This window comes from Nesoenas mayeri (assembly GCF_963082525.1).
Source record: "Nesoenas mayeri genome assembly, chromosome: 15".
NCBI lineage: Eukaryota > Metazoa > Chordata > Aves > Columbiformes > Columbidae > Nesoenas > Nesoenas mayeri.
The window spans coordinates 10,578,058-10,600,500 of NC_137559.1; the positions used below are offsets into that span (position 1 = coordinate 10,578,058).

Below are 22,443 nucleotides of genomic sequence, written 5' to 3' on the forward strand. Positions count from 1 at the left end.
CGCTGGAGAGGGACAGAGCTGAGCGCTGGGCCAAGCTGTGCTGCCCCAGGGGGCTCGGGTGCAGTTCACAAAATGCTCCCGAAGAGCCGCCCTGCGAAATTCCCTGCCCAGAGGGCAGGAGCGGCGCCGGCCCTGGCTGCTCCCTGAGCCCCGTGCCCCGGGGTCGGCGGGGCCTCGCTGCCTGGCCACGGCCGGGCTGACAGCGGGAGGGTGTGCCTGGGCCCGGTGCAGGGCGAGCCGTCTTGCCTGGGCTGCTGTCTGCACGCCGGGCCCCGGGCCAGGCCCGTCCCCGGAGGCGCCTGCGCGACAGGTTGGGCACGGGCTCCGGCCCCTTCCCCGGGAACCGGGCCCGGGGGCCGCGGGCGGGACTACAACTCCCATCGTGCCGCGGGGCGGAGCGGCCCCTGCCGGCCGCCGTAGCGCTCACGTGAGGGCGGCGAGCCGGCGGTCACATGACCGGGCGGTGAGGCAGGGCCGGCAGAGGAGCGCGCCGCCGCCCCGCATGGCTAACGTCTCTAAGAAGGTGTCCTGGTCCGGCCGCGACGGCGACGAGGACGACGACGAGGACGAGTGCGCGGGCGAGACCACCCCGCTGCTCAACGGCACCGGCCCCGGGGCGGCGGGCGGCGCCCGGCAGGTGGGTACCAGCAACGGGGGCGGGGAACCGGCACCGGGAGGCGGGTAGCGGTGCACCGGCGGCCTGCCCTGTCCCGTCCCGGGCCTGCCTGCGCCGAGAGGCCGCTGCAGGGGGCTGGGGCTGCGGGTTGGGCTCGTGCCCGTGTCCCCTGTCCTCGGGAACAACCGCGTTCGTTGCCCAGAGGCTGCCGCGCTGTGCCGGGCTCTCCTCCCTGAGCAGCTCGGCGGGAGGCTGAGGTCCCTACAGGCTCCCCCGGGCCGGGGAAAGCAGAACCTGGCAGGGCCCGGCATGGGGAGAAGCTGGAAGGGAGTCACGACGGGGACACGGGGCCCTTGGGTCACTCGTGGGGGAAAAACTGAGCGTGGGAGCTGACTCAGTGCCCGGTGCCCACTGTGCAGCAGGCAGTCCCGTCGGCGGCAGCTCCCAGCACGAGGTGCCGGTGCGCAGCTGGGGCCTTGCCTGCCCCTCAGCCCTGGGGCCACACCTGCTGGGGCTGCCCTCTTCATTTTTACCACAAATGTGCTTCTGTGCGAGAGCCTGTGTCCTGACACGCTGCTGCTGCCCAAACCAACGCATTGGGCTCAAACACGAGAGCATCTGATGCTGATGTGGTGTTGGAGGTCATGCTATACGTACGGAACTGCACTGGCAAAAAGCAAGTCCAGAACGGGATGTGTTACAAACACAGGGAGGAGGATTCCTTCTTGAAAATTTATTTTGGGTAACTGACTGAAATTAAACCTCTCCAGTGTACCTGAAGGCTGCCACTTGGGCAATCTGCCTAGCGATCTCTCCCACACATGTGGTGTGATGAGCTGGAGCATGCCGTGGCTCTGGCCGAGGCACTGGCACCTGTTACAGAGCGAGGCTGTGGCTGGACAAGCTATGCCAGGCCAGGGCCATGGGATGTTAGGCTGGGTCCCCGGGGCACGTCTGTGCCGGTGCTGGATGTCAGAGGGGCTGCTTCTGGATGACGTGCTCAAGTGAAGTTTGCTGGGAGACTCAGCCTAGAGGAGCAGGGGCGGTGCCAGCCTTTGGCAGCTGTTAGCAGGGGCATCTCACTGAGCATGATCCTGTGCCGCCCTGCTCCTGGGCAAGTCAGAACAGCAGGCCATTAGAGGGAAATACAGGGTTCGTTAGCGTGGAAGTGCCTAGCATGGCTCTGCAGGAGCAGGGCATGGTGGTTGGAAGGAGTTTCCTGTGTTACTGCAGCTGTTCTGATGTGAAAATAAAAATAATCTTCCTAGCCAGTATGACAGTACACGGTGTATTTACAGTATGGGTTGTCTTTAAAAACCGGTGGTGAATTCTGCAGGTCCGAAGAGTGTTAAAAATAGGGATTAACCAGATTTCCTGGCTGTGGATCAGGTATGAAAGGGGTTTTGCTGCTGACTCGGAAGAAATACAGGAGCCTTCTACAGCAGGGGCAGTTGATGGTGGAGACCTAGCCCTGCCCATCTGACTTATTGTCACTGTGTCCCTTCGCAGTGGGGACAGCTCAGGTCCCAGCGGGTGATGAGGCGCTACACAGCGTTTTCCTCAGCAAGGGAGGAGAGCAAGTATCTTGTCGGAGCTCTACACCCACAACTGTCTGGACCACATGTGCCTCTGACAGTGTCACCAACCTGGCAGTGGCAGCTGAGATGTTATTGTAGCACTGGGGTTGCCTTTCAGTGTAGGGCAGCTGCTTCTCTCCCTTGGATGGTCCTTTGGCTGAGATGGTGTATAGTGCATAGATTGAAAAATCAAGGCAGGATAGGTTTGGCAGAGAAACAAAAAGAGACTGGAGCTGCTTAGCTGGCAGGAGACTTAAGCTGGTGTCATGGTAATAAAATAAAAGTGTCCCTGGTGGAGCTTCTTCTCTTTGTCACATGTTTGTTTAATGGAAATGAAAGTGATTTTAAAGTGACAAAAGGAAACACGGGTCTACAGTTCTCCAGCCAACTACTGTGAGAGACGGAGGTTAAGCACTTGTGTGTGGGAGGTGAGTTGGAGCTGCAGAAACATGCCTGTGACTGCAGAGAGGATGCTGCAGGGCTATGTCCAAGGTCTCCTCTGTTTTTAGGGCCAGCAGAGTGATGCTCCAGAGCTGACTTCATCCCCTCACCAAGACTTTCTAGCCTCACACCTGCTGTGGCCCTTCTTCCGTGTTCTCAAATTGTACGGGTCGGTTCCCAGGCTGAAAAGTGGCTGGACAATTTTACTAAGAGCAGCCGATTTCTGTCATTAGGCATTTTTCAAAAAATAACACTTCTCTTTTGCTACCCATTGAGGATGTGTCCTGTGTGCTAAAATGTGTTAGCTTTGGGACTGGTATAATGTTTGTGCTTCAGGGAGTGCGTGGGACGAGGGGCATGGGCAGGAATTTGTCAAAATGTGGACCAGGCCTCTGCTGCTGAGCGGTTTGCCTTTCTTAACCCCCGTGTGTGTATTCTGCATCTCTAGATGTTGGTCTTGTTTTTTGTAATTTCAAGTAACAAGGTGTAAAATGCAGCCTTTGTGGCCAGGTGATGATGCTGCAGGGCTGCTGTGCTTGCTGTGATTGGAAAATCTTGGTGGGGGGGAAGAGAGGCTGTGTGAGCCCTGATTCCTGACAGATGGGCTGCAGGTTGTGTGTTCCCCGGGTACCAATGAAGATTCTGCGTGTCCCTGCCTGCCTGCTGCTGGGAGCCTCCTCAAAACACCACTGCGTTCAGGTGGTGGCAGGAGGGTCCCCGAGTAGAGGGTTTTTAGCAAGTCGGGTCCCTCCTGCCAGCTGCCCATGCTGCCAGGGGCTGCCCTTTAGCCTTGTGCTGCTCCTGTGCTGAGGGGACATGTGCGACAAGGTGCCAGGAGAACGGCAGGTGGGCCAGGACAGCAGCAGTATCTCCTGGCCCGGTGCAGATGAGAGGACAGGAGGACCTGTATCCTAGAGCAGCCGCACACAGTGTGGGGCTGGAAGCAAAATTGCAGCCGAGCCGTGACACTGCAGGGTCAGTGCCGACTTTCTCCCCCAGTGTGGGCCTGGGGGTGAGAAGCCTCTTTCTCTCCTGACATGGTGGATTTTGGGGATGATGGTTGGGTGATTTGGAGCCCATCGCAGCTGTGCTTGTGTGTCAGAGGAGGGTGATGTCAGGAGAGCCCCACAGCTTGTCTCCACTGTTCGCTTCCATGGTTTCCCGTGCCAGTGAGCCCTGTGGTGATGCAGCCTGGAGCCGTTCTTCCCACCTGAGCAGGTACCGAGGGCTCTTCAGCAGAACACGCTGGGGCCAAGGGGGCCCTAGAGGCTGTAAATCCTCTTCCTTCCTCCTGCTGCTTCTGCAATGCTGCTGTGGTCTGCACCGTGCTTTATCTCATTGATAACAGAAAGCCACGTGCTTCCAGTTCGTTAGTGAGCACCGTGACAATGATAAGGGATGGTGTATGGGGGAGTCTTTGCTGAAGACGGTGGTCTCTAGGGGTGGGTGATGTCCTGCAGGGAATGGCCTTGCTGGCTTGTCCCTGTGGAAACAGGCTGTGGAGCAGAGTAAGACGTTCCCTATTTATGGTTCTCATAGGAGGCACTGCCAGGTCACTGTGCATACAGCTTGAGTTGGTTCTGCAGCTTTTTAGCCTTGACTGAAGTCATTCTGGCATTGCTCTTTGCTCTGCTTGGATGTAAGCCACTGCTGTGGCATCACATATAGCAGTGTGGCTCCTTGTCACCTTTACAAACTGGGATGCTGGCAGCAGTCCTGCTCTCTCCCTCCTCAGCCCAGGATGCTCCAGGCTGGTGCTGGGATCTGCATCCAGGTGCTGCTGCCTAGCCTTGGCGATGGTCACCTGAGTAGAAGGTGAGGCTTGAGACCTTTCGCCAGATTTTATGTCATGTTGAGACTGATCCTAAGTTTGCTCTTGCCTGTCTGGGAGCAGCGCTGGAGTGAATGGCAACACGTTGTAGGGGAAGGAGCAGGGCTCTAGCCCATCCCCATCCAAGAGCAGATCTGTTAGACCAGGTCACTTGGGGCCACATCAACTGGAAATTTGAGTATTTCCAAGGCTGAAGATCCTGTACCCCCTCTGGCCCCAGGTTCAGGACATCACCACCCTCGGGCTGAATGTTTGTTTCTGATATCTAAGCAGAAGTTCCCTTTCTGCAATTTTTCCAATGTATATTGTCCTGACAATGCAAAGCTTCAAGGAAAGTGGTTCCATCTTCCCCTGTAACCTCTTGTTAGGTGACCAGAGATGGCAAGAGGGCCTCCCTGAGAAGCTCCAGCTGTTTCTTGTATATCTTCCCACATGCTCTAGCCTCTGACTGACTTTCTGGACTTGCTCCTGTGTCTCAGTCTTTCTTGCCCGGGGAGCACAAGTAGGCTGCCACGTCCCAGATGCCAGGCAGAGGTGTGAGATCTCTTCCCCGGACCTCCTGGCTGTGGTCTCACACCACCCAGGAGGTGGTCAGCCACCTCCGCTGCAGGCTTGTGCCACCAACTCCTCCTCAATTTGACCACCAGCTCGCTGCAAGACTTTTTCAGCAAAGCTGCTTTCTGCCCCCTGCAGCTCATCTACCCCCAGTGTGGCACTTTGTATTTTCTGCTCTTCAACTTTGGGGGCTTCCCTGGAGCCTGGTGAGGTCCCTCTGAGGAGCAGCCCTGCCCACCAGTGTACCAGCTACCCTGCTGACAAAGCTGTTAAGCGGTTTTGTTCCAGATCAAGGCTCTGGACATCTCTTTGCAGAGCTCAAAATGGATAAGGAATTAGCTTTACCCCCTGGACAGGGTGAGTATTGTGTGCCATTGCTGTTCATGAGCTGCCGTCAGAGGCAGGCTTAGTGGGCCTAAGAGCCTCTCCTGGGACAGGAGAGCTGTCAACCCATCTCCCTTCTCTGGGCAGTGCATGTTGTTATTTGGAGATAATCATACCACGGTCACACCAACATCATATGTACCCGGATCAGCAGCTGGCTTGGCCTGAGTTTGAAAAACATCCAAAGGAGGAGGGTAACGCTGTTCATGTGCTCGGTGAATCCTTGAGCTATGCACAAACAACCTTCTGTCTTGGCTTCTGCTTGCCTGGATCTCGCTGTCCCTCTTATAAAAGTCTGGTGCTGATGGAAGTAGCTTTTTCCTGCCCTCCCAGCATGTGATCCGCTTGCTGAGCGAAATGAGAGCCAGAGCAGCTCTGCCTGCCTGTGCGCCAGGGGGATGGCAGGATTTGGAGGAAGAAAGCACAATAAAAACACACTGCTTGTCTAACAGAGTTCAGGTTCAACTGCAAATCCTTTCCCTTCACCTGTGCTCAGGTCCTGCTGCTGCCTAATCCCTTGGGAGCAGAGCTGCCATGCCCCACGTAGGGAAAGGGTGGAGGGTGGGTATATCGCTGTTTTGTTGGCGTTTTATCTTTCTGTGGACCCCCATGACTAGCAGAAGGAGGATTTCCCTGAAGGGCTGGTCACGTCTTGGGGATGAGGTCTTGGTGCCTGAGAACCGAGCCCAGGCAGGAGAAGGAGACATGGCACTGGTGACTGTTTTCACCTCATTGCTTTGGTCTTGCCCTGGACATGTGGTATCTAATGAGAACCTTAAATTTTGTGTCTCCTGAAGCTGGGTGCAGAGAGTTCCCTTTCAAGGTCTCAGCTTTGTCCCTCCCAGGGTTTCAGGGCAAGAACCATGTCCTTCTTCTGTCCTCAGGAAAAGAGTCCACCTGCATCCTTTCCATGGGGACTGTGTAGCCATCATGGACCAGAAACAAAGCCCAGGCTGGTCTCACCAAACCAGTGTCCAAAAACAGCTGCATGGAGCACATTGTGCTCAGCCCCTACTGTGGTCTCAGGCTCTGGGCACAAAAGGCACTGAAGCGGGTTTACAAAGCTGGGGCAAAACCCACCTGCAGGTCAGGGGGTGAATGAGAACATGGAGCAGATGGAGAAATGGGAAAATAGGTCAGGCTGCAAACACAAAGGGATATTCTTCATCTGCAGTGACGTGCATGGCTCCCGGCCACTCTGGCCTGCATGTTCCAGACAGGATCGAGGGGATTAAAGTCACAGAGGCTCGATCAGGGATCTGCTAGCAGAGAGGGACTGACATTCTGGGGCCCTGCTGTTGCTCCCCTCCCTCTTTGATTCTCCAGTCCTTCAGCCTGGCAGCTGCAGAGGCGTGAGTGTCGAGAAATGGCATTTGGGCTGTGCTTAGAGACAGTGCTGCTCAAGCCCCTGTACATCCCTGTGTTTCACGATGGCACAGGGGTGGCAGCAGCTCGCCAGCTTCTGCCAGGTCCTCTCACGGTGCAGCCCAGCTGGTGTCTGGCTCTGCTGCAGCCCAACCCCTTCCCCGCATCAGCTGGGAGATGAGAGGTGCCCCAAATAGTCCAGAAACTCCTGTATTATGCAATCACACTGCCAGTAACAAGACCAAGTGGTCACCAGCAAAAGGAGAACCTGCTCCCCTAGAGGGAGATGCAAATGCTCCTTCCCAGCATTGCACTGGGGCCAGGTCAGTGTCCCCTTGGTGTCCCTGAGGCTGCGTGGGAGCAGCATGCCCCGTGTCCTCTGTGTGCACTGGCTGGCAGTGGCCCAGCCCTTGCTCCAGTCCTGGCTGCTCGGAGTGAGATGAACACAGCGATGTGCTCATCTCCCTGGCTGGGACCTGCTGCCATGGAGCTGGTGGCAGAGCCAAACTTGCCCTTGGCCAACTCTCATCGCCAGCCAGGTACATAAGCCAAGGGGTGGCCCCGGCAGGTCTGGGTGTGACTGTGGAGGTGGCACGTTCTGGTCATGGTCTGTCTCTCCCCAGATGCAGGAAGGGATGGAACGTGCTGCTCCACACGGTTTGCTGGCTGCACGACTGCTGCGCTGGGGTACCCGCTCGTTGGCTGGAGGCTCTTGGTGACTCTCGCTGGCTCCCGGGGCTGCCAGGCCGAATGAGCTGCTGCTGGCACCATCGCCGGCTGAGCCGGCTCTGCCAGCCGACGGGCTGGAGCAGCTGCCCAAACCCTGCAGGCGGCTGCTGCCTCCTGGCCTGCTGGGTGCTGGGTCGCACCTCCTCGTGTGTCCTCCCAGAGCAGTAATCTGCAGTGCTGTGCTTTGGGGGCTCTGGTGTGGCCAGGCAGAGCTCAACGAGGGGGACAGAGCACCTGCACAGCTGCTCCTTCCTTCTGCTGGTGCATTCAGGAATTGACCCTGTGTTCCCTTCTCTCCTCAGCTCACTTCTTCTTCCTTCCTGCGCATCGGGCAGCTGAGCAATGTGGACCTCAATGAGGATGTCAATGAGCTGGTGAGCGGCACGGAAAAAGGGATCCACTGTTATCGAGACCCTTTTCCTTCTTCCACTAACAGCACTAACAGCTGCTTCTGTTCCCCCCTCACATCCTCTTTGCCCCACAAGGGCTCCAGTGTTTCCTTCTGGGCTGGGTGATCTTCATGGCCTGGGAAGCTGCCTGTCACACTGCCTCCCCTTTGCCGTAGCACTGGCCCAAGGACATAGCAGTCCCCTGCATCCCTCTGACAGCACCAATCCACACCATGGGGACCTCTGTCCTGTGGGACCGAAGGCACAAGCCAGTGGGGTGGGAAGGGATGTCTTCCTTGTTGCCATGAGAGCTCCTTAAAAAGCTGCGTCTCTTGCCTGCTGCCCAACTTGGTGTGAAGGCCGGACAGGGAACATGTAGTGTGACAGCAGCTCAGGGGGGACATCTGCACCCTGGAGACAGGGCTGGCACAGGGGGGACATTTTGCAAAAACTCTCAGGTGTCAAGTTATTTTCACACAAACGCACACACACACCCCCCTACACCTGAAAACTTTTCTTCTCCAGATGATTCTGCATCAGCTCCAGGGCTGTAGGAAGAGCGAATGAACAGACAACTTTTGCTAAATATTTCTTGTGGAATTCTTTAATGGGAAGAAACACGTCTCAGTCCAGCACCTCAGAGGATGGGCTGGGCCTGCTTTGGCCGTACCTGTAATGCGGGGCTGGGGAAGGGTGTGGGAGCCCCTCAGGCATCCTCAGTTAATGCCCTAATTTGGAGCTGGGAACAGCTTGCATGGTCAGAGGCATTTGGGAAACAGAATTTGGTTTCTGCCCAAAAATGTAGGCCTGCTTGAAATAGCTTCTCGCTTTCAGCCAAAGGAGTTTCCTGCCAAGGTGAAAGGTTGCCCTGCGCTGGAGCACGGCGCTGAATCGACATGGCAGTGTGGTACCTGACTGGGCAAACAGTCTGTCTGTCCGTGGGGAATTGTCCTGCCCAGGGGTGGAGAGGTGGTTGGTGAGAGTGTGCTCCTGACAGCCTGTTCTAGCTGCCATAAATCCCACACATCCACCAGCTGGTGGAAAATCATCCCAGACCCTGGCCTGCCAAGCAGCTTGCACTCTGCAGTTCTCCTTTGCCTCTCCTGAGAATAAAAACTTGTGTTAAACCAGCAGTGACATGGAGGAGGGGAGGGTTGGGCTTGGATTTGGCCATCCTAACGTGTGTATTGCGTCCCACAGGAGACAGAGCTCCCTCGGCAGCACCCTAATGAGATCCCCCACAACGAGAAGCTCCTGTCGCTCAAGTACGAGGTAAGTGCTTGTCTCTCCATCTCTCAGCAATGCTCTTTGGGGTGCAGCGGGTGAGGTACATGGGGTGAAGGCTTGTGGCTGCCCACCTAGGGGGGTTTCAGTGGGGAGGGAGAAGGATTGAGGAAGGAAGATGATCCAGGAGCGTGAACAGGCAGAGGTGAGGGTCTGAGTGTAGCCCTCCCTGCTGCAGGTGTCTCTTCCCCTATGCTAGACAGTAACAGCATCTTCTTTTCCTGAACTAGAGCCTGGACTATGACAACAGTGAAAACCAACTGTTCCTGGAGGAGGAAAGGAGGATAAACCATGCAGTGAGTGTCACTGTGACCCAGCTGCCTGCCCTCCCTGCAGCTGCGATGGCCCAGCGAAGCTGTTCCTCCTGCCTGGCTGCTGGGGGGCTTCTCCATGCTGGGGAAGGTCATGCTCAAAGCAACGCCTGAGCTGGGTGGGTTCATGAGCACCGACCAGCATGTGATGAGCTGTAAAATCTCAGGAGCAAGGACCCAGCATAGGATGGTTTGAACAGGAGCTGGTCTGGGTGTGCATGGTGGCATTGCCAGGCAGCATGGGGCAGGTCCCTGAGCAGAGGGACTTCTGGAGCCATGTGAAGCATGGGGGCTAGTGCTGCAGCAAGAAGCCCAACAGGAGAGGCCTGATAGAAGCAGGCAAGCTGGAAAAGCATGTCTGCTGGTAGGGATCCCACAGAGGGGCAAGGGCACTGGCTTGAAATATGTAAATTGTGGCCAGACTTTGCAAACCTGGGTCAGCTAGCATCAGTTTTCCCTGGGCAACACTCCTTGGAGCTGCCCAGCCTTGGGCCTGTGCTGGAGAAGGTGGCCAGGTGGGCTGGAGTGCCTCCCGATGCTGGCGGGGGCTGGGCTGGGCAGCAGTGGGGTCTGACTGACAGCTGTCTGTCCCTCAGGCTTTCCGGACGGTGGAGATCAAGCGCTGGGTCATCTGTGCCATGATTGGCATCCTCACCGGCCTCGTCGCCTGCTTCATCGACATCGTGGTGGAGAACCTGGCTGGACTGAAGTACCGGGTGGTGAAGGGCAGTATCCTCCAATGGAGCCCTGGCTGCCAGCCAGCTGGCGTCTGTGGGGTCTCAGCTCCTGGTAGCTTCGAAAGGGGTGCTAGGGGTGAAGGCAATGCTTCCTCACTCGAGTGTAGTGGCACAGACCCTGACACCTGAGGTGCTGCTGGGTGCCTGGCTGCTTGGTGGGGCTGTGTGGTAACTGGGTGCTCTGCTGTGGTGGAGAAGGCTCCTCACAGCAGCCCTGGCTGCCGTAAGGCCAGACACGAGGAATAAATTTTTTACAATGAGGGTGGTAGAACACTGGCCCAGGTTGCCCAGAGAGGAAGTGGATGCCCCATCCCTGGAGACATCCCAGGCCAGGCCAGACGGGGTTCTGAGCAACCTGAGCTGGTGAAGATGTCCCTGCTCATGGCAGGGTGGGACTGGATGAGCTTTGAAGGTTGCTTCCAAACCAAACTCTTCTGAGTCTATGATTCTAAGTGCACAGGATCTGCTGTGCTGCTGCAGCCCAAAAAGCATTTTGGTGATGTGTTGTCATGATGGGAGGGAGGGTGCCCAACTGATCCTGGCTTTTCCTTGAGCTGCTTCCCCAGACATCGACAAGTTCACAGAGAAAGGGGGCCTGTCTTTTTCCTTGTTACTCTGGGCCACCCTGAATGCCAGTGTGGTGATGATTGGCTCTGTCATCGTTGCTTTTATAGAGGTAAGAGTTTGGAACTGCTCTTGGCTGGGATATCCATGTGCCTCCCGATGGGGCTCTTCACATGGGGAAGCAGGATCATGTCTCCAGAAAACATGCGAATTTGTGTGATAGCAAATATATTTCTGCCAAATTTGCTCTCGGTAGCCCCAGTTCTTCAGCATTTGCTGCAGCTGTACTGTTGAGTTTCTCCAGGATTGTCAGGCTGGTAGAATGTACTGCTCGTCGCCATCAGCCTGGGACTGGGGGCACGCTCCAGCCTGGGGCCAGGGTTGTGCTTCAGCTTTGGGCATGAGTGCAGCTCTCGCAGCCTCAGCCTCAGCTCGGCCTCCGCATTGGGTGTACATGAGCACTGGCAGAAAGCAGGCTGACCAGGTGCCTTGGGGGCACAAAGGCAGAGACTGGGGCCAGTTATGGCTGGGAGGGGATGATGGCTCCCTACAGGCCACTCTGAGTCAGCAATGGCTTCTTTGTGGTTTTGCCCTTGTTCTTCCTGGCCACCAAGTGTGAGCCTTCTGCAGCACTGGGCCTCTCACCATGGCAGGGTGGTGGGAGCACCCCAGTGCCCCCAAGAACCCAGCCAGCTCCTTCTCTCTGGCACATTTGCCCTTAAGGGCAGGAGGTGTCTGTCGTGCCCACCTCCAGAGCCTTGGAGATGGGCTTTGGCCTCATCTCTGAGCCTCCCTGAGGATATGCATGGTGCATCCTGTGCTGAGACACAGGTGTGAGGTGGCCAGTGTGTCCCCATCCTGTACATGGCAGCCACTGACGCTCTCCCTGCTCCCCACAGCCTGTCGCAGCTGGCAGCGGCATTCCCCAGATCAAATGCTATCTCAACGGTGTGAAGATCCCGCACGTTGTCCGCCTCAAGGTAGGAACAGGAAGGGGTAGGATGTGGGAGATGATGGCATTCCTGCCTTCTGCCTGTGATGGGGCCCCTCTGCCAGGCTGGCCTGGGTATGTTGTGTCCCCCTGGGGTGCTTCCTGCCTGCGCTGCAGCAGAGGAGGAGCTGGCAGGAGCTCTGTAGCTGTTCCCCACAGCATCAGCTGGTTAAACCTGCCCTGGGATTGGCAGCTGGTGCTGGGAAGAGCAGCTTTGAGTATTTTTTTTGCACTGGCCAAAAAAAATTGTCCAGCGCCATTGCCACAATGTGGGGGGATGAGAATCACAAGATCCCTGGGGTCGCTGGCTCCTGCCCCTGGGTCTCTGTCCCCCACAGCTGCCGTGATAGTGTTCCTCATGCCACCCATGTGATATGCTGTGCCTGTTGTCTCTGTTTTGCAGACCCTGGTGATCAAGGTCTGCGGAGTCATCCTCTCAGTGGTCGGTGGCCTGGCCGTGGGGAAGGTGATGTGCACAAAGCTCTCTGCTGGCGTGTTGTTACTCGCTGCTGGCACGTGTGGCACAGACTGTCACTGTCCCTGCACTGGGGGCTCTGCAGTGATGTCCCAGTTTGTTCCCTGGGCTGCTGGCTGAGGTGACTGTGGCATGGCCAGGCGTGAGGACCCCCCAGGGTACACAGTGCCACTGAGACAGCCTGTGTGAGGCTCAGCTGAGGGCAGGAGAGCAGCAGCTACATCCACCAGGGCTCTGAGCAGCCTGAGCTGGTGAAGATGTCCCTGCTCATGGCAGGAGTGGCACTGGATGAGCTTTGAAGGTCGCTTCCAAACCAAACTATTCTGAGTCTATGATTTTAAGTGCACAGGATCTGCTGTGCTGCTGCAGCCCAAAAAGCATTTTAGTGATGGGGGAGACCTGGGTGCCCCATTGGGACCTTTCTAGCTTGCTGGGATGGAAAACAGGCAAGGGAAGTCCCTGTCCCCTCGGCTGGAGGGAACAGGAGGCAGCCGTGGGAGCTGCTTGCTAGAATGAGGGTTTAAGGGGTAAAATGATAAGGTCTGTATTTCTCAGAGGGAGATCATCCTAACCAGCTCCTGCAGGGCTGTGACTTGGTGAGCAGAGTTCAACTGTCTCTGATTGTCCCTGGGGTTCTCCCTTCTCTGCTCTGACTCTGCTCTCCTGCCTGTAGGAAGGACCAATGATTCATTCTGGAGCGGTGATTGCTGCTGGAATCTCCCAGGGAAGATCCACATCTTTAAAGCGAGACTTTAAGGTTGGTGTTGAGGGCTGAGAGGCTGTACTGCAGGTGTCCCTCCTGTGCCCACACCAGACTATTCCTCAGAGTCATACTGGTGGCTTGGGCTCATATATGGCAGACTTGTGTCTCCCCTAAACTCTTTCTTGTGGCCAGCCCTAAACCTGCCTTCACTTTGGTGTTTCAGATCTTTGAGTACTTCCGCAGAGACACAGAAAAGAGGGATTTTGTCTCGGCTGGAGCTGCTGCTGGTGTCTCGGCTGCGTTTGGTGCCCCCGTGGGTGCGTGCCATGGCTCTCTGATGCTGAGCGGTGCCTGTGCACAGGTCTCAGCGGGAGGTTGCTCCTGCTTGCACAGGGGCAACTGCTGGGATCTGCCTGGGGCACTCCAGGAGCCTCCTGCAAAGTGCCTGGCTCTGCTCCGAGCTGTCCTGCCCTGCCACATGTCTCAGGAAGAGAGGAAGGGGGTTTATTTGTCTTGGATCCCAAATGTTGCCTCCCTGGGATGGAGTGAGGGCAGTGAAGGGCCTTCACTGCAATCAGTATGTCTCTGATGGCTGGGTGGGCTTGGCTAGTCCTTTCGCTGGAGTTTGTGGGGTCTGGGCCAGCACGGGGCACAGATGAATTTGGGTGCCTTGACTGGTGATGTTACCCAAGGGTCCATGGCATGCCTGCCTTATGAAGGTGTCTGTGTCTTGCGCTTGCAGGGGGTGTCCTCTTCAGCTTGGAGGAAGGGGCTTCCTTCTGGAACCAATTCCTGACCTGGAGAATTGTAAGTGCTGGAAAGCAGGAGCAGTAAACTGAAGGGTGCTGGCTCCACCGTGAGCCTTTTCCCAACGCCTCGCAGCCCCTGGCCATCCAGGCACCAGCCAGGCAGCCATGGGTCACGCATCCCAGGGAGCAGCATCCCTGTTCCCCTTCTGTGCCCTGGGCCTCAAGGGCTGAACTGAGACCTGGCTGAGCTCCATCTTCCTGCCCTTTCCAAGGGCGCTGCCTTGGGCTGTGCCCCAGGTGATGGAGAGCGAGCCCCTGGCCAGTGCAAGCTGCCCAGTGCTGCCACAGGGAACGTGTCCACTTGTCCCCACCACACTGCGGGTACCAATTCCTATGCAAGGCCGCTGGGGACTGGTTCGGGGTTCTGTAGGGGGAACGTGGTGAGGGAATGGGGCTGGAGGTGTCTGGCAGTGACTTTGGGCTGTGTCTGTTTCCAGTTCTTTGCCTCCATGATCTCTACATTCACTCTGAACTCTGTCCTGAGCGTTTACCACGGCAATGCTTGGGATCTCTCCAGTCCTGGGCTCATCAACTTCGGCAGGTTTGATAATGAGGTACGGGCTGTGACACAGTTATTCCATGTGTAGGGCTCTGCTGGAGCAAGCTAGGAGTAGCCCACAGCAGCTTAGGGCAGCCAGTCTGTCTTAAAACACCACTGGGGGCTGAGGCAGGCTCTGCCTGCGCAGGCTGTGGGCTCTGGCCAGATCCCAGGCCCACCACTTCCAGTAGAAAGCTTTTCTGCAGCTGTTGGTGGGTCAGGAGGCCCTGGGGTGTCCAAGGGAGACTTTGGGGCACTTCCCAGAGCTGCTCACAGTGACTGGCTGTGGGGCTGCAGATGGGCCAGAAGATCTGAAACCGGTTTCTTTCTTGTTTGCAGAAAATGGGATACACAATCCAGGAAATTCCTATCTTCATCTTTATGGGAGTGGTTGGTAAGAGAGTGCTGCTCTTTCCATTTGATTAGTCTGAATAATTTCCTCTGTTCTCTGTCTGGGTCTAAAAAGCTTTGGGATCCAGTTTCCTGGGGAGAGTGGGAAACCCATTAAACTCTGGAATAGAGGCTGCTTGTGGGGCTTATATGGGGATGAGAGCTGGATCCTGGCCTGACCCTCACCCTTGTAGCAAATTCAAGGCTCTTAATCTGTGTATTGCAAAGTCACTGAGCGAGGTCAGTGCATTGGAGCCATGAGCAGCCCCTGGCTTTTAAATGAGCTGCCCTCATCCCCGTAGGAAGGAGAAGCAGAGCACATTGGGCACTCCCCAGTGTGCTTACCTAGCTCTGAGCCTACTCCACCAGCCTGTCCCTTGCCTGCCTAGTGCCAGCCCTGTGACACTGGCCCCTGGCCACCTCGCTGCTGGTGCCAGGCTGCTCTTGGTGTCAGGTCCTGGCTTTCTCTACAGGGACAGTGTCTGTGTGTCCCAGGGCTGCTGGTCATGCTGGATGGGTTGTCTGTGTCTCCCTGAGCTTCACAGGTTCCTTATGTCCTGGGCAGCCACAGGAGAGCCTGGGACCTGTGTGCTGAGTTTTCCTCTTTTGCATTCACAGGCGGGATCCTCGGAGCCTTGTTCAATGCCCTCAATTACTGGTTAACGATGTTCCGAATCAGGTAAGAGCTCACGGGTAACTAAGTTGATTGACATAGCTTGTCTGGCACCTCCTGCACTCCATCGAAGCAGTGTTCCCAGCCAGAGCAAGGCTGTGATCTCACGCATAATGTGAGCAACAGCAGCCCCTGGAAGCTGGGAGGTGAAGGAGCCATGTGCCTCTTGCTGCCTGTGGTCAAGGCTCTGACCTGCAGCATCCACTGTTGCTCCGACCCTGCCAAGTGTTTCCCTTCGCTGATTTGAGGGCCCAAAGAAGTTCAGACCTGGCTGCTATGTGCTGGCTGGTAAAGCCATCGCAGCCCAGTCTGGCACAACCAATGCTTGTCACCAGCTTTTCAAGCCCCAGGACTGGCCTTGTGGCCTCGGTGGGGGGGATAACCTGTGCCGTGGAGCAGTGAGGGACTCACAGCAGCTTCCAGGGCGTTGCCTCTCTTGGGGCTTCACATGCCACGGCTTCCTAGGCTTGGCTCTGCCCTGTCCCCCGCCACATCATGTCAGTCAGTATGGAGCTGTGCCCTGCTCTGGGCAGAGGAGCTGAGTGGATCTGCTGGAGCTGGGGGGGCAAAGCTGCTCTTGCCACTGGCTTCACACCCCAGCTCCCCAGGACAGCTGGGGAAAGGGTGTAGGATGGCCTGACAGGCTCTGGGGAGGGTACAGAGGCAGCCAGCCTGTCTGTGTGCCTGCTGTGACGTGCCAAGCCAGGTTGTGGGTGATCCTGCCTGCACCCCTGGGCACCACCTTACAGCTCTGCTCCCCACCCAGGTACATCCACCGGCCTTGCCTCCAGGTGGTTGAGGCCATGCTGGTGGCAGCAGTGACGGCAACTGTGGGTTTTGTCATGATTTACTGCTCAAGAGACTGCCAGCCCATCCAGGGGAGCACAGTGGCATATCCCTTGCAGGTAGGAGATGCTGGAGAATGGCCCCCCAGGGTGGGGAGACACCCTGAGCCTGGGCAGAGTCTCTGTGGGGAGACAAGTCCCTGCTGTGTTTTGTGTCACTGGACCTCGCTGGATTGCCCTGCAGTTGGTGCCCTCACCCCAAGCAGAGATGGAGACCCAAGCGTGGTGTTGGTGTGCTCGCTGCCCAGAGCTTGCTGGCACACGTGCCCCCAATGCCTGGAGCTTCCCTGCTGCAGGGCAGCTCAGATCTGCTGCCTCTAACTTTCTGTTCTTCCCCCTCAGCTTTTCTGCGCTGATGGAGAGTACAACTCCATGGCCACTGCCTTCTTCAACACACCTGAGAAAAGCGTTGTCAACCTCTTCCATGACCCTCCAGGTCTGTGCACCTGGCAAGTGGGTCCTTGAATGTAAGCAGAGCGGGGCTTGACTTGCACAAGGTGGCCAGCCTGTTCCCTGACTTCTCATGGGATGATGCAGGGGATGATCAGCATGGCCCCATGAGAGCACAAGGGACTCCAGCAAAGCACTGTGCCCACTCCTTTCCTGCCGTGGTGGAATGAGGAGGGATGGACATGGCACCTATGAGCTTTGCCAAAGGGCTGTGGTCTCGGGAGCCTGTGGACGAGGATCTGGCTTTGTTTGTGAGCTGTTGCGTGGGAGCATGTCTGACCCTCGCTGGCTGTCTGTAGTCCATCCTGGAAACGTCCCTGGCTGTTTTCTTAATTAGCAGGGCTTGTTGCCCCAGAATGACTTTATCTTCTGGGCAGGCTGCGGAGGTGGATCTTGGGGTTTGAGTTTGCTTGAGAAATGCTGTTTGGCTCCTAGGTTCAAGCTCCCATTTCCCTTGGACCTAGTGTAACAACAGCGTGCCCTGCTGGTCTGAGCCTTGTGCCCAGCTGCATGTGGGCAGGGAGCAGACACCTCTGAATTTCTGAACCGTCAGCCCGGAGAGTGCAGCTTGGCCACCTGAAGGCAAATGGTGACTGTTCACTGCCTCAGGGCTGCTACCTGCGGTGCTGGGTCCTCCCTGGCTTGAGGCTTCAGTCCATTGACCTCTCTGTGAAGGGGAGGTTGCAAAATACTCATTTCAACTAGACTGAGCTGCTCAGCAATCCTAAAATAGCAGTAGGCTGAGGCATGGGGACAGCAGGTTCTGGCTGTGGTGGCACAGCCCACGCCATGGGGCAGCTTGGGACTGGCCGGAACATGAGGGGGTTTGCAGGACCTGCTCTGCTGAGTGGATCCTGATGCTGGCAGTTGGACCCTTGCCAGCTCACCAGCATGTCTGTCCTCCCAGCCTCCCCCTCCAGCACTGGTGGTCCCTCAGGGCTTTGAAATTTGTCACACAGCCTCACCGGAGGCTGGAACCATGGGGCTGGGAGGGGATGGGTCATCGCAGGTTGCAAGGTGAAGGAAAGGCACATGCGGGACTCAGTGGGGCCGGAGGGCTTGGGGTGGCCCTCGCTGGCTGGGAGAAACAACCTAAAGAGGAGGTTTGAAGGGTGCCCCTGATAAGAGGGGCTTTCCATGCTGGGAGTGTGTCTGGGGCTGCTGCTGTCTGCGCTCCCGTGGCCACAGCCCATTGCGGTGTCCTCTGGGCTGTAGGACCAGCACTGACACTCTGTGCTTTCTGCACCTCAGGCTCCTACAACCCCATGACGCTGGGCATGTTCACACTGATGTATTTCTTCCTGGCCTGCTGGACCTATGGCCTCACAGTGTCTGCAGGGGTCTTCATCCCCTCCCTGCTGATCGGCGCTGCCTGGGGGAGGCTCTTCGGCATCTCCCTGTCCTACCTGACCAAGAGCTCAGTGAGTCCTTGGTGGGAAGGGGTGGTGGGTGGTGGGAGCCGCAGCACCCAGCTCTCCGCCCTTCTCACTGGGCAGGCAGCACATGCAGGTGGCGTGCATGGAGCTGACTGAGAGCTTGGCACAGTGGTCTCGAGTGGGTTGACTCCTCACTCAGTGTTTTCCTGAGTTGGGTCTGGGCTTTCCCATGTCCTGGCAGAGCCCAGCCAGCCGCTGGTCTGTGCCTGCAGCCTCAGGCACTCCTGCTTTGGAGGGTGGTTTGTGTCTCTGGATGCCGTGGGGCCAGCAGCTGACTCAGCTCCTTCTCTCTCCTGTGCTCAGATCTGGGCTGACCCTGGGAAGTACGCCCTGATGGGAGCTGCCGCACAGCTGGGTGAGTTCCCCGTGGCATGGGCTTGGCCAGCTCCTCCTGCTCATGTCAGGGTGAAGGTGGTGTGGGAAAAAGTGATCCCTGCTTCCCTGGCACAGCTTCTGCCCCAGCTGAAGCCCAGCCTGGCTGTTGGGTCCCTGGCAATGCTGCCAAGCACAGATGGCGCTGTGCACTGGCAAGGGCTGGGTTTGTCCAGGGCACCCCTACCTGTGCAGGCAGTCCTGCGCTGCCCTGCAGAGACACAGGGGCTCAGGTGCTTTCCTGTCCCCTTGCGCCATGTTTCCCTGCCCTCCTAAACCTCAAAACCCCTTGGGTGTCTCTTGCAGGTGGGATAGTGCGGATGACACTGAGTCTCACGGTCATCATGATGGAGGCAACAGGCAATGTCACCTATGGCTTCCCCATCATGCTGGTGCTGATGACGGCTAAGATTGTGGGAGACTACTTTGTGGAGGTGAGGGCTGTTGTGCTCACTGGGAGCCTGGGACATGGTGAGAGGCTGTGGTTTGGGGGTGCTGGGGAACTGTCAGGGGGCCAGGACAAGCATGTACTCCCTCGCAGAGGTGAGCTGCTGCCTCGCTGTACCCCTTGGCATCTCACCAGGCTCCTCCTGACTGCTCGTCTTGTTGTAGGGGCTGTATGACATGCACATCCAGCTGCAGAGCGTGCCCTTCCTGCACTGGGAGGCACCGGTGACATCCCACTCCCTCACAGCCAGGTGGGTGGGCTGAGAGACGCTCATCGCTCCCTGGGCAGCAGCTTTTGGACCATGCTGTTGGCCTGAGCTGGAGATGGAGGGGGTGACACGCTTCCCTCCCCAGTGCTGCCAGCCCAGCCCCCTCCCCAGCAGGGACCAGGGCCCATGGTGCATTCCCTCCCTGTGTCCCCAGCAGGTTCTGGGGATGGAGGAGGTGTGCATGGGGGGCAGGTAATTCAGGGGGTGGTGCCGTGGGGCTGTTTCTCACAGAGTCTTCCCTTCAGGGAGGTGATGAGCACTCCTGTCACCTGCCTGCGGAGGATTGAGCGGGTGGGCACGGTTGTGGACATCCTCAGCGACACGTCCTCCAACCACAACGGCTTCCCGGTGGTGGAGAGCAACCCTGACACCACACAGGTGGGCTGGGCACCTCTTGCAAGGGGCTGTAGTTGGGGGGCTTGCCATGGCGTGGGACCCTCTTCCTTGCCCCCCAGCTCCATGTCACATCTGGTGCTCTGTTGCAGGTGGCAGGACTGCGGGGTTTGATCCTGCGTTCCCAGCTCATCGTCCTGCTGAAGCACAAGGTGGGTGTTGCTGGGTGGAGGCTGTTTGGACTGTGTCTGTGCCCCTGTCCCACTGCTGCCTCAGGCCCTTTGCTGCCTGCCTTGCTCAGGAGGAGCTGGCAGAGGGTCCCTGTCATTTCCCTCAGCTCACCTGAGGAGGTGGAGGCTCTGGGCTGTGCTGGGGTTACCCCAGCATCATCCTACAGTTCCTGAGCTCACAAGCCCTGAGTAAATGAGAAACAGGCTGTTGTTCTGCCCTAGGCTCCTGCTCTTTTCCCTCCCTGCCCCTGTGTGTTGTCCTGGTGCCTGTTGGTGCTGTGGGATGGTCCATGACAATCTCACTCCTCCCAAGGTCTTTGTGGAAAGGGCCAACCTGAGCCTGGTGCAGCGGCGGCTGAAGCTGAAGGATTTCCGGGATGCCTACCCCCGCTTCCCCCCCATCCAGTCCATCCACGTCTCCCAGGATGAGCGCGAGTGCATGATCGACCTCAGCGAGTTCATGAACCCCTCGCCCTACACTGTGCCTCAGGTAACAGCCAGGGACCCCTCTGCACCCCAGCAGGTCGTGGGTGGGCGATGGGTGCTGGCTGGACATGCCGCAGCCCACACGGCCCCTCTCTGTCTTGCAGGAGGCATCTCTGCCGCGTGTGTTCAAGCTCTTCCGAGCCCTGGGACTGCGGCACTTGGTGGTTGTGGACAATCGCAATGAGGTGAGTCCCTGCCTGCCATGCGCAAGCAGCTGGGGCTCCCTGGCAGGACACTGCCCTTGTCCCCAGGCTCCACATGCTGGTGAGGAGCTGTGCCCTGTCCTTTTCCTTGCAGGTGGTGGGCATGGTCACCCGCAAGGACCTCGCCAGGTACCGGCTGGGAAAGGAAGGCCTGGAGGAGCTCTCGCTGGCGCAGACATGATGCAGGGCAGCGCTGCCCAGTGCAGACATGTCCCGGCCCCTTGGAGCCAGGGACCCTCTTTTGTGGGAGGTGAGGAGAAGACTGGGCCGGGCTGTGCAGGCATCGTGGTGCTCTGGCTCTCCTGCCTGTCGCTGCCTTCCCATGTCTGCTGTCCCACCACATCTACTGCCTCCTCCTCTCCTTGCCCCTTCCTCTGCTTCCCCAAGGGATCAAACCCCACCCTTGGCTCCATTAGCCCTTGGCACATGCTCTCCCTGAGGGCTAGGTGGAGGCTGGAGCATGCTGAGGGGAGCAGAAGTGCCCTGCTGAGTTGGGGACAGTTCTCTGCCACTGCATTTGCCCTCCATCAGCTCCTCCACCCAACCTGGCATGTCTGGGACCCAGCTCTGCTCCAGCCCCTGCTGCAGGGCCTGTGGGAGGAGGGGAAGAGACATGGTGGGGCTCCCTCCTGCTCCCAGGGTCCTGTTCCCACTGCTGGCTGGGTCAGGCTGAGCCTTGGGGCAGGCTTCTGTGTCTCTGCCCTGCTCAGCTGTGCAATAAAAGGGCTCCTGTGGTTCGGCAGCTGCTGCCTTTTGCTCTTTTGTAGCTCCCCGGTCACTCTGACCCCAGCCTGCATGTGGGGAGACACCCCTGGGGTTTGGGGCAGGGATGGGGAGGACAGAGCTACTCTGGCCAGGGTTGGTCCTGCAGCTGATGGCTGTAGCCTGTCCCTCTGTCACTCCCACCCTCCTCCCAGCATTGCTGCTGCCTCTCCTCTCCTGCCATATTGGGGTCCAGAGTCACCCCAGGTGCATTTCTGTACTTGCTGGAGCTTGGCCTGGCCCTTTCCAGCAGCCTGGGCTCTGCCAGGCACCCCAAAACCTGCTACTGGCCCTGGCTGCAAGGGGGGAGCAGACCCTGCACTCCCTGGGGTGCTGGGGAGGGCTTCAGCCCTGGCACCTCAGCTCCCCCATCTGCCCCCATCCTTGCCCCTCACCTTGGCATTGCCCCTGCCCTGGAGCTGTGGGCGCAGGGCTGCCCCATCCTCGCTTGGGCAGGGGATACCTAGTACCTGGGGGGGACTTTTGACTGTGGGATACTGTGCTCAAATAAAGCCTGTTTGTACTTTTTTTATGGTGCTGCCTGTATTTTGCTTCCCTCAGTGCTGCTGCCCAATGCTGGTGTTGCCACGGCTGAGCTGAGCCCCAGCCCCACTGCGGTAGCTGGTGGGGGCTGCAAGGGGAAGGCTGCCCCACTACCTCTTCCTCAGCCCCCTGGCAGGGCTGGAATGCTCGAGGCAAGGGGTGGCTCCCCCTTTGTGGCTGCTTTTCCCTTTCAAGGCCAACAAAGAGCCACCACAAAACAGAGAATGCCTCCGCTGGACCCTGGTAACAGCGCTGTGGCCATGGACTCCCATGTGAGCTGGGGCCATGGGGCAGGGCCAGCTGCTCCCCCTGTGCTGTGGGTCAGTTGTGTTCCCCCATGTGGGTCTGGTTCCCTGGCACTGCCATGGGGCAGGCAAGCTGTGGGGTGCAGCGAGTCCCTGTGGCGGGTCCCACTGGGTGCTGGCAGCCGGGCGATTTATGAGGTCCCGTGTTGCCCTTTGCTCCAGCATGGCCGAGATAAGGGGATGGGATCCACCGACCTGGGCTGCAGGGTAAACACGGGCTGCTGCTCCTGCGGCACCAGCTGCCTGCCTCTCCTGCTGCCAGGGCAGCCGGCGGCATCCAAGGGCCAGGCTGAGCGGGGACCCTTTGTCATAGCGGTAGGGACATGGTGGCAGTGGGTGGCAAAGGACACCGCACACGCTGGTGCCTGGCAGGAGTCATTTATTCACTCATCCTTTTGCT

The 22,443-nt window shown here is 58.0% G+C and overlaps 1 protein-coding gene across 1 annotated transcript; it reads left to right on the plus strand.

The window, feature by feature from the left end:
- The first annotated feature begins 473 nt into the window (after nucleotides 1–473).
- CLCN7 (chloride voltage-gated channel 7) lies at nucleotides 474–21,723 on the plus strand. The gene is made up of 25 exons (XM_080353855.1): nucleotides 474–637; nucleotides 7,801–7,872; nucleotides 9,088–9,159; nucleotides 9,402–9,467; nucleotides 10,079–10,211; nucleotides 10,786–10,895; nucleotides 11,683–11,763; nucleotides 12,178–12,240; nucleotides 12,923–13,006; nucleotides 13,176–13,269; nucleotides 13,695–13,759; nucleotides 14,199–14,315; nucleotides 14,639–14,693; nucleotides 15,308–15,368; nucleotides 16,129–16,267; nucleotides 16,550–16,643; nucleotides 17,909–18,078; nucleotides 18,397–18,448; nucleotides 18,772–18,899; nucleotides 19,078–19,163; nucleotides 19,427–19,559; nucleotides 19,667–19,726; nucleotides 20,058–20,234; nucleotides 20,335–20,415; nucleotides 20,528–21,723. Exons 1-25 carry the CDS (start codon nucleotides 503–505, stop codon nucleotides 20,612–20,614), a joined length of 2,415 nt encoding a protein of 804 aa, XP_080209981.1. The 5' UTR covers nucleotides 474–502; the 3' UTR covers nucleotides 20,615–21,723.
- Nucleotides 21,724–22,443: the final 720 nt, after the last annotated feature.

Coding starts and splice junctions, on each gene's coding strand:
- CLCN7 (XM_080353855.1), top strand. CDS start 503: ATGGCTAACGTCTCTAAGAAGGTGTCCTGGTCCGGCCGCGACGGCGAC. Junction 7,873..9,087: donor ATGAGGATGTCAATGAGCTG/GTGAGCGGCACG, acceptor TGCGTCCCACAG/GAGACAGAGCTCCCTCGGCA. Junction 18,449..18,771: donor GGGAGCTGCCGCACAGCTGG/GTGAGTTCCCCG, acceptor TGTCTCTTGCAG/GTGGGATAGTGCGGATGACA.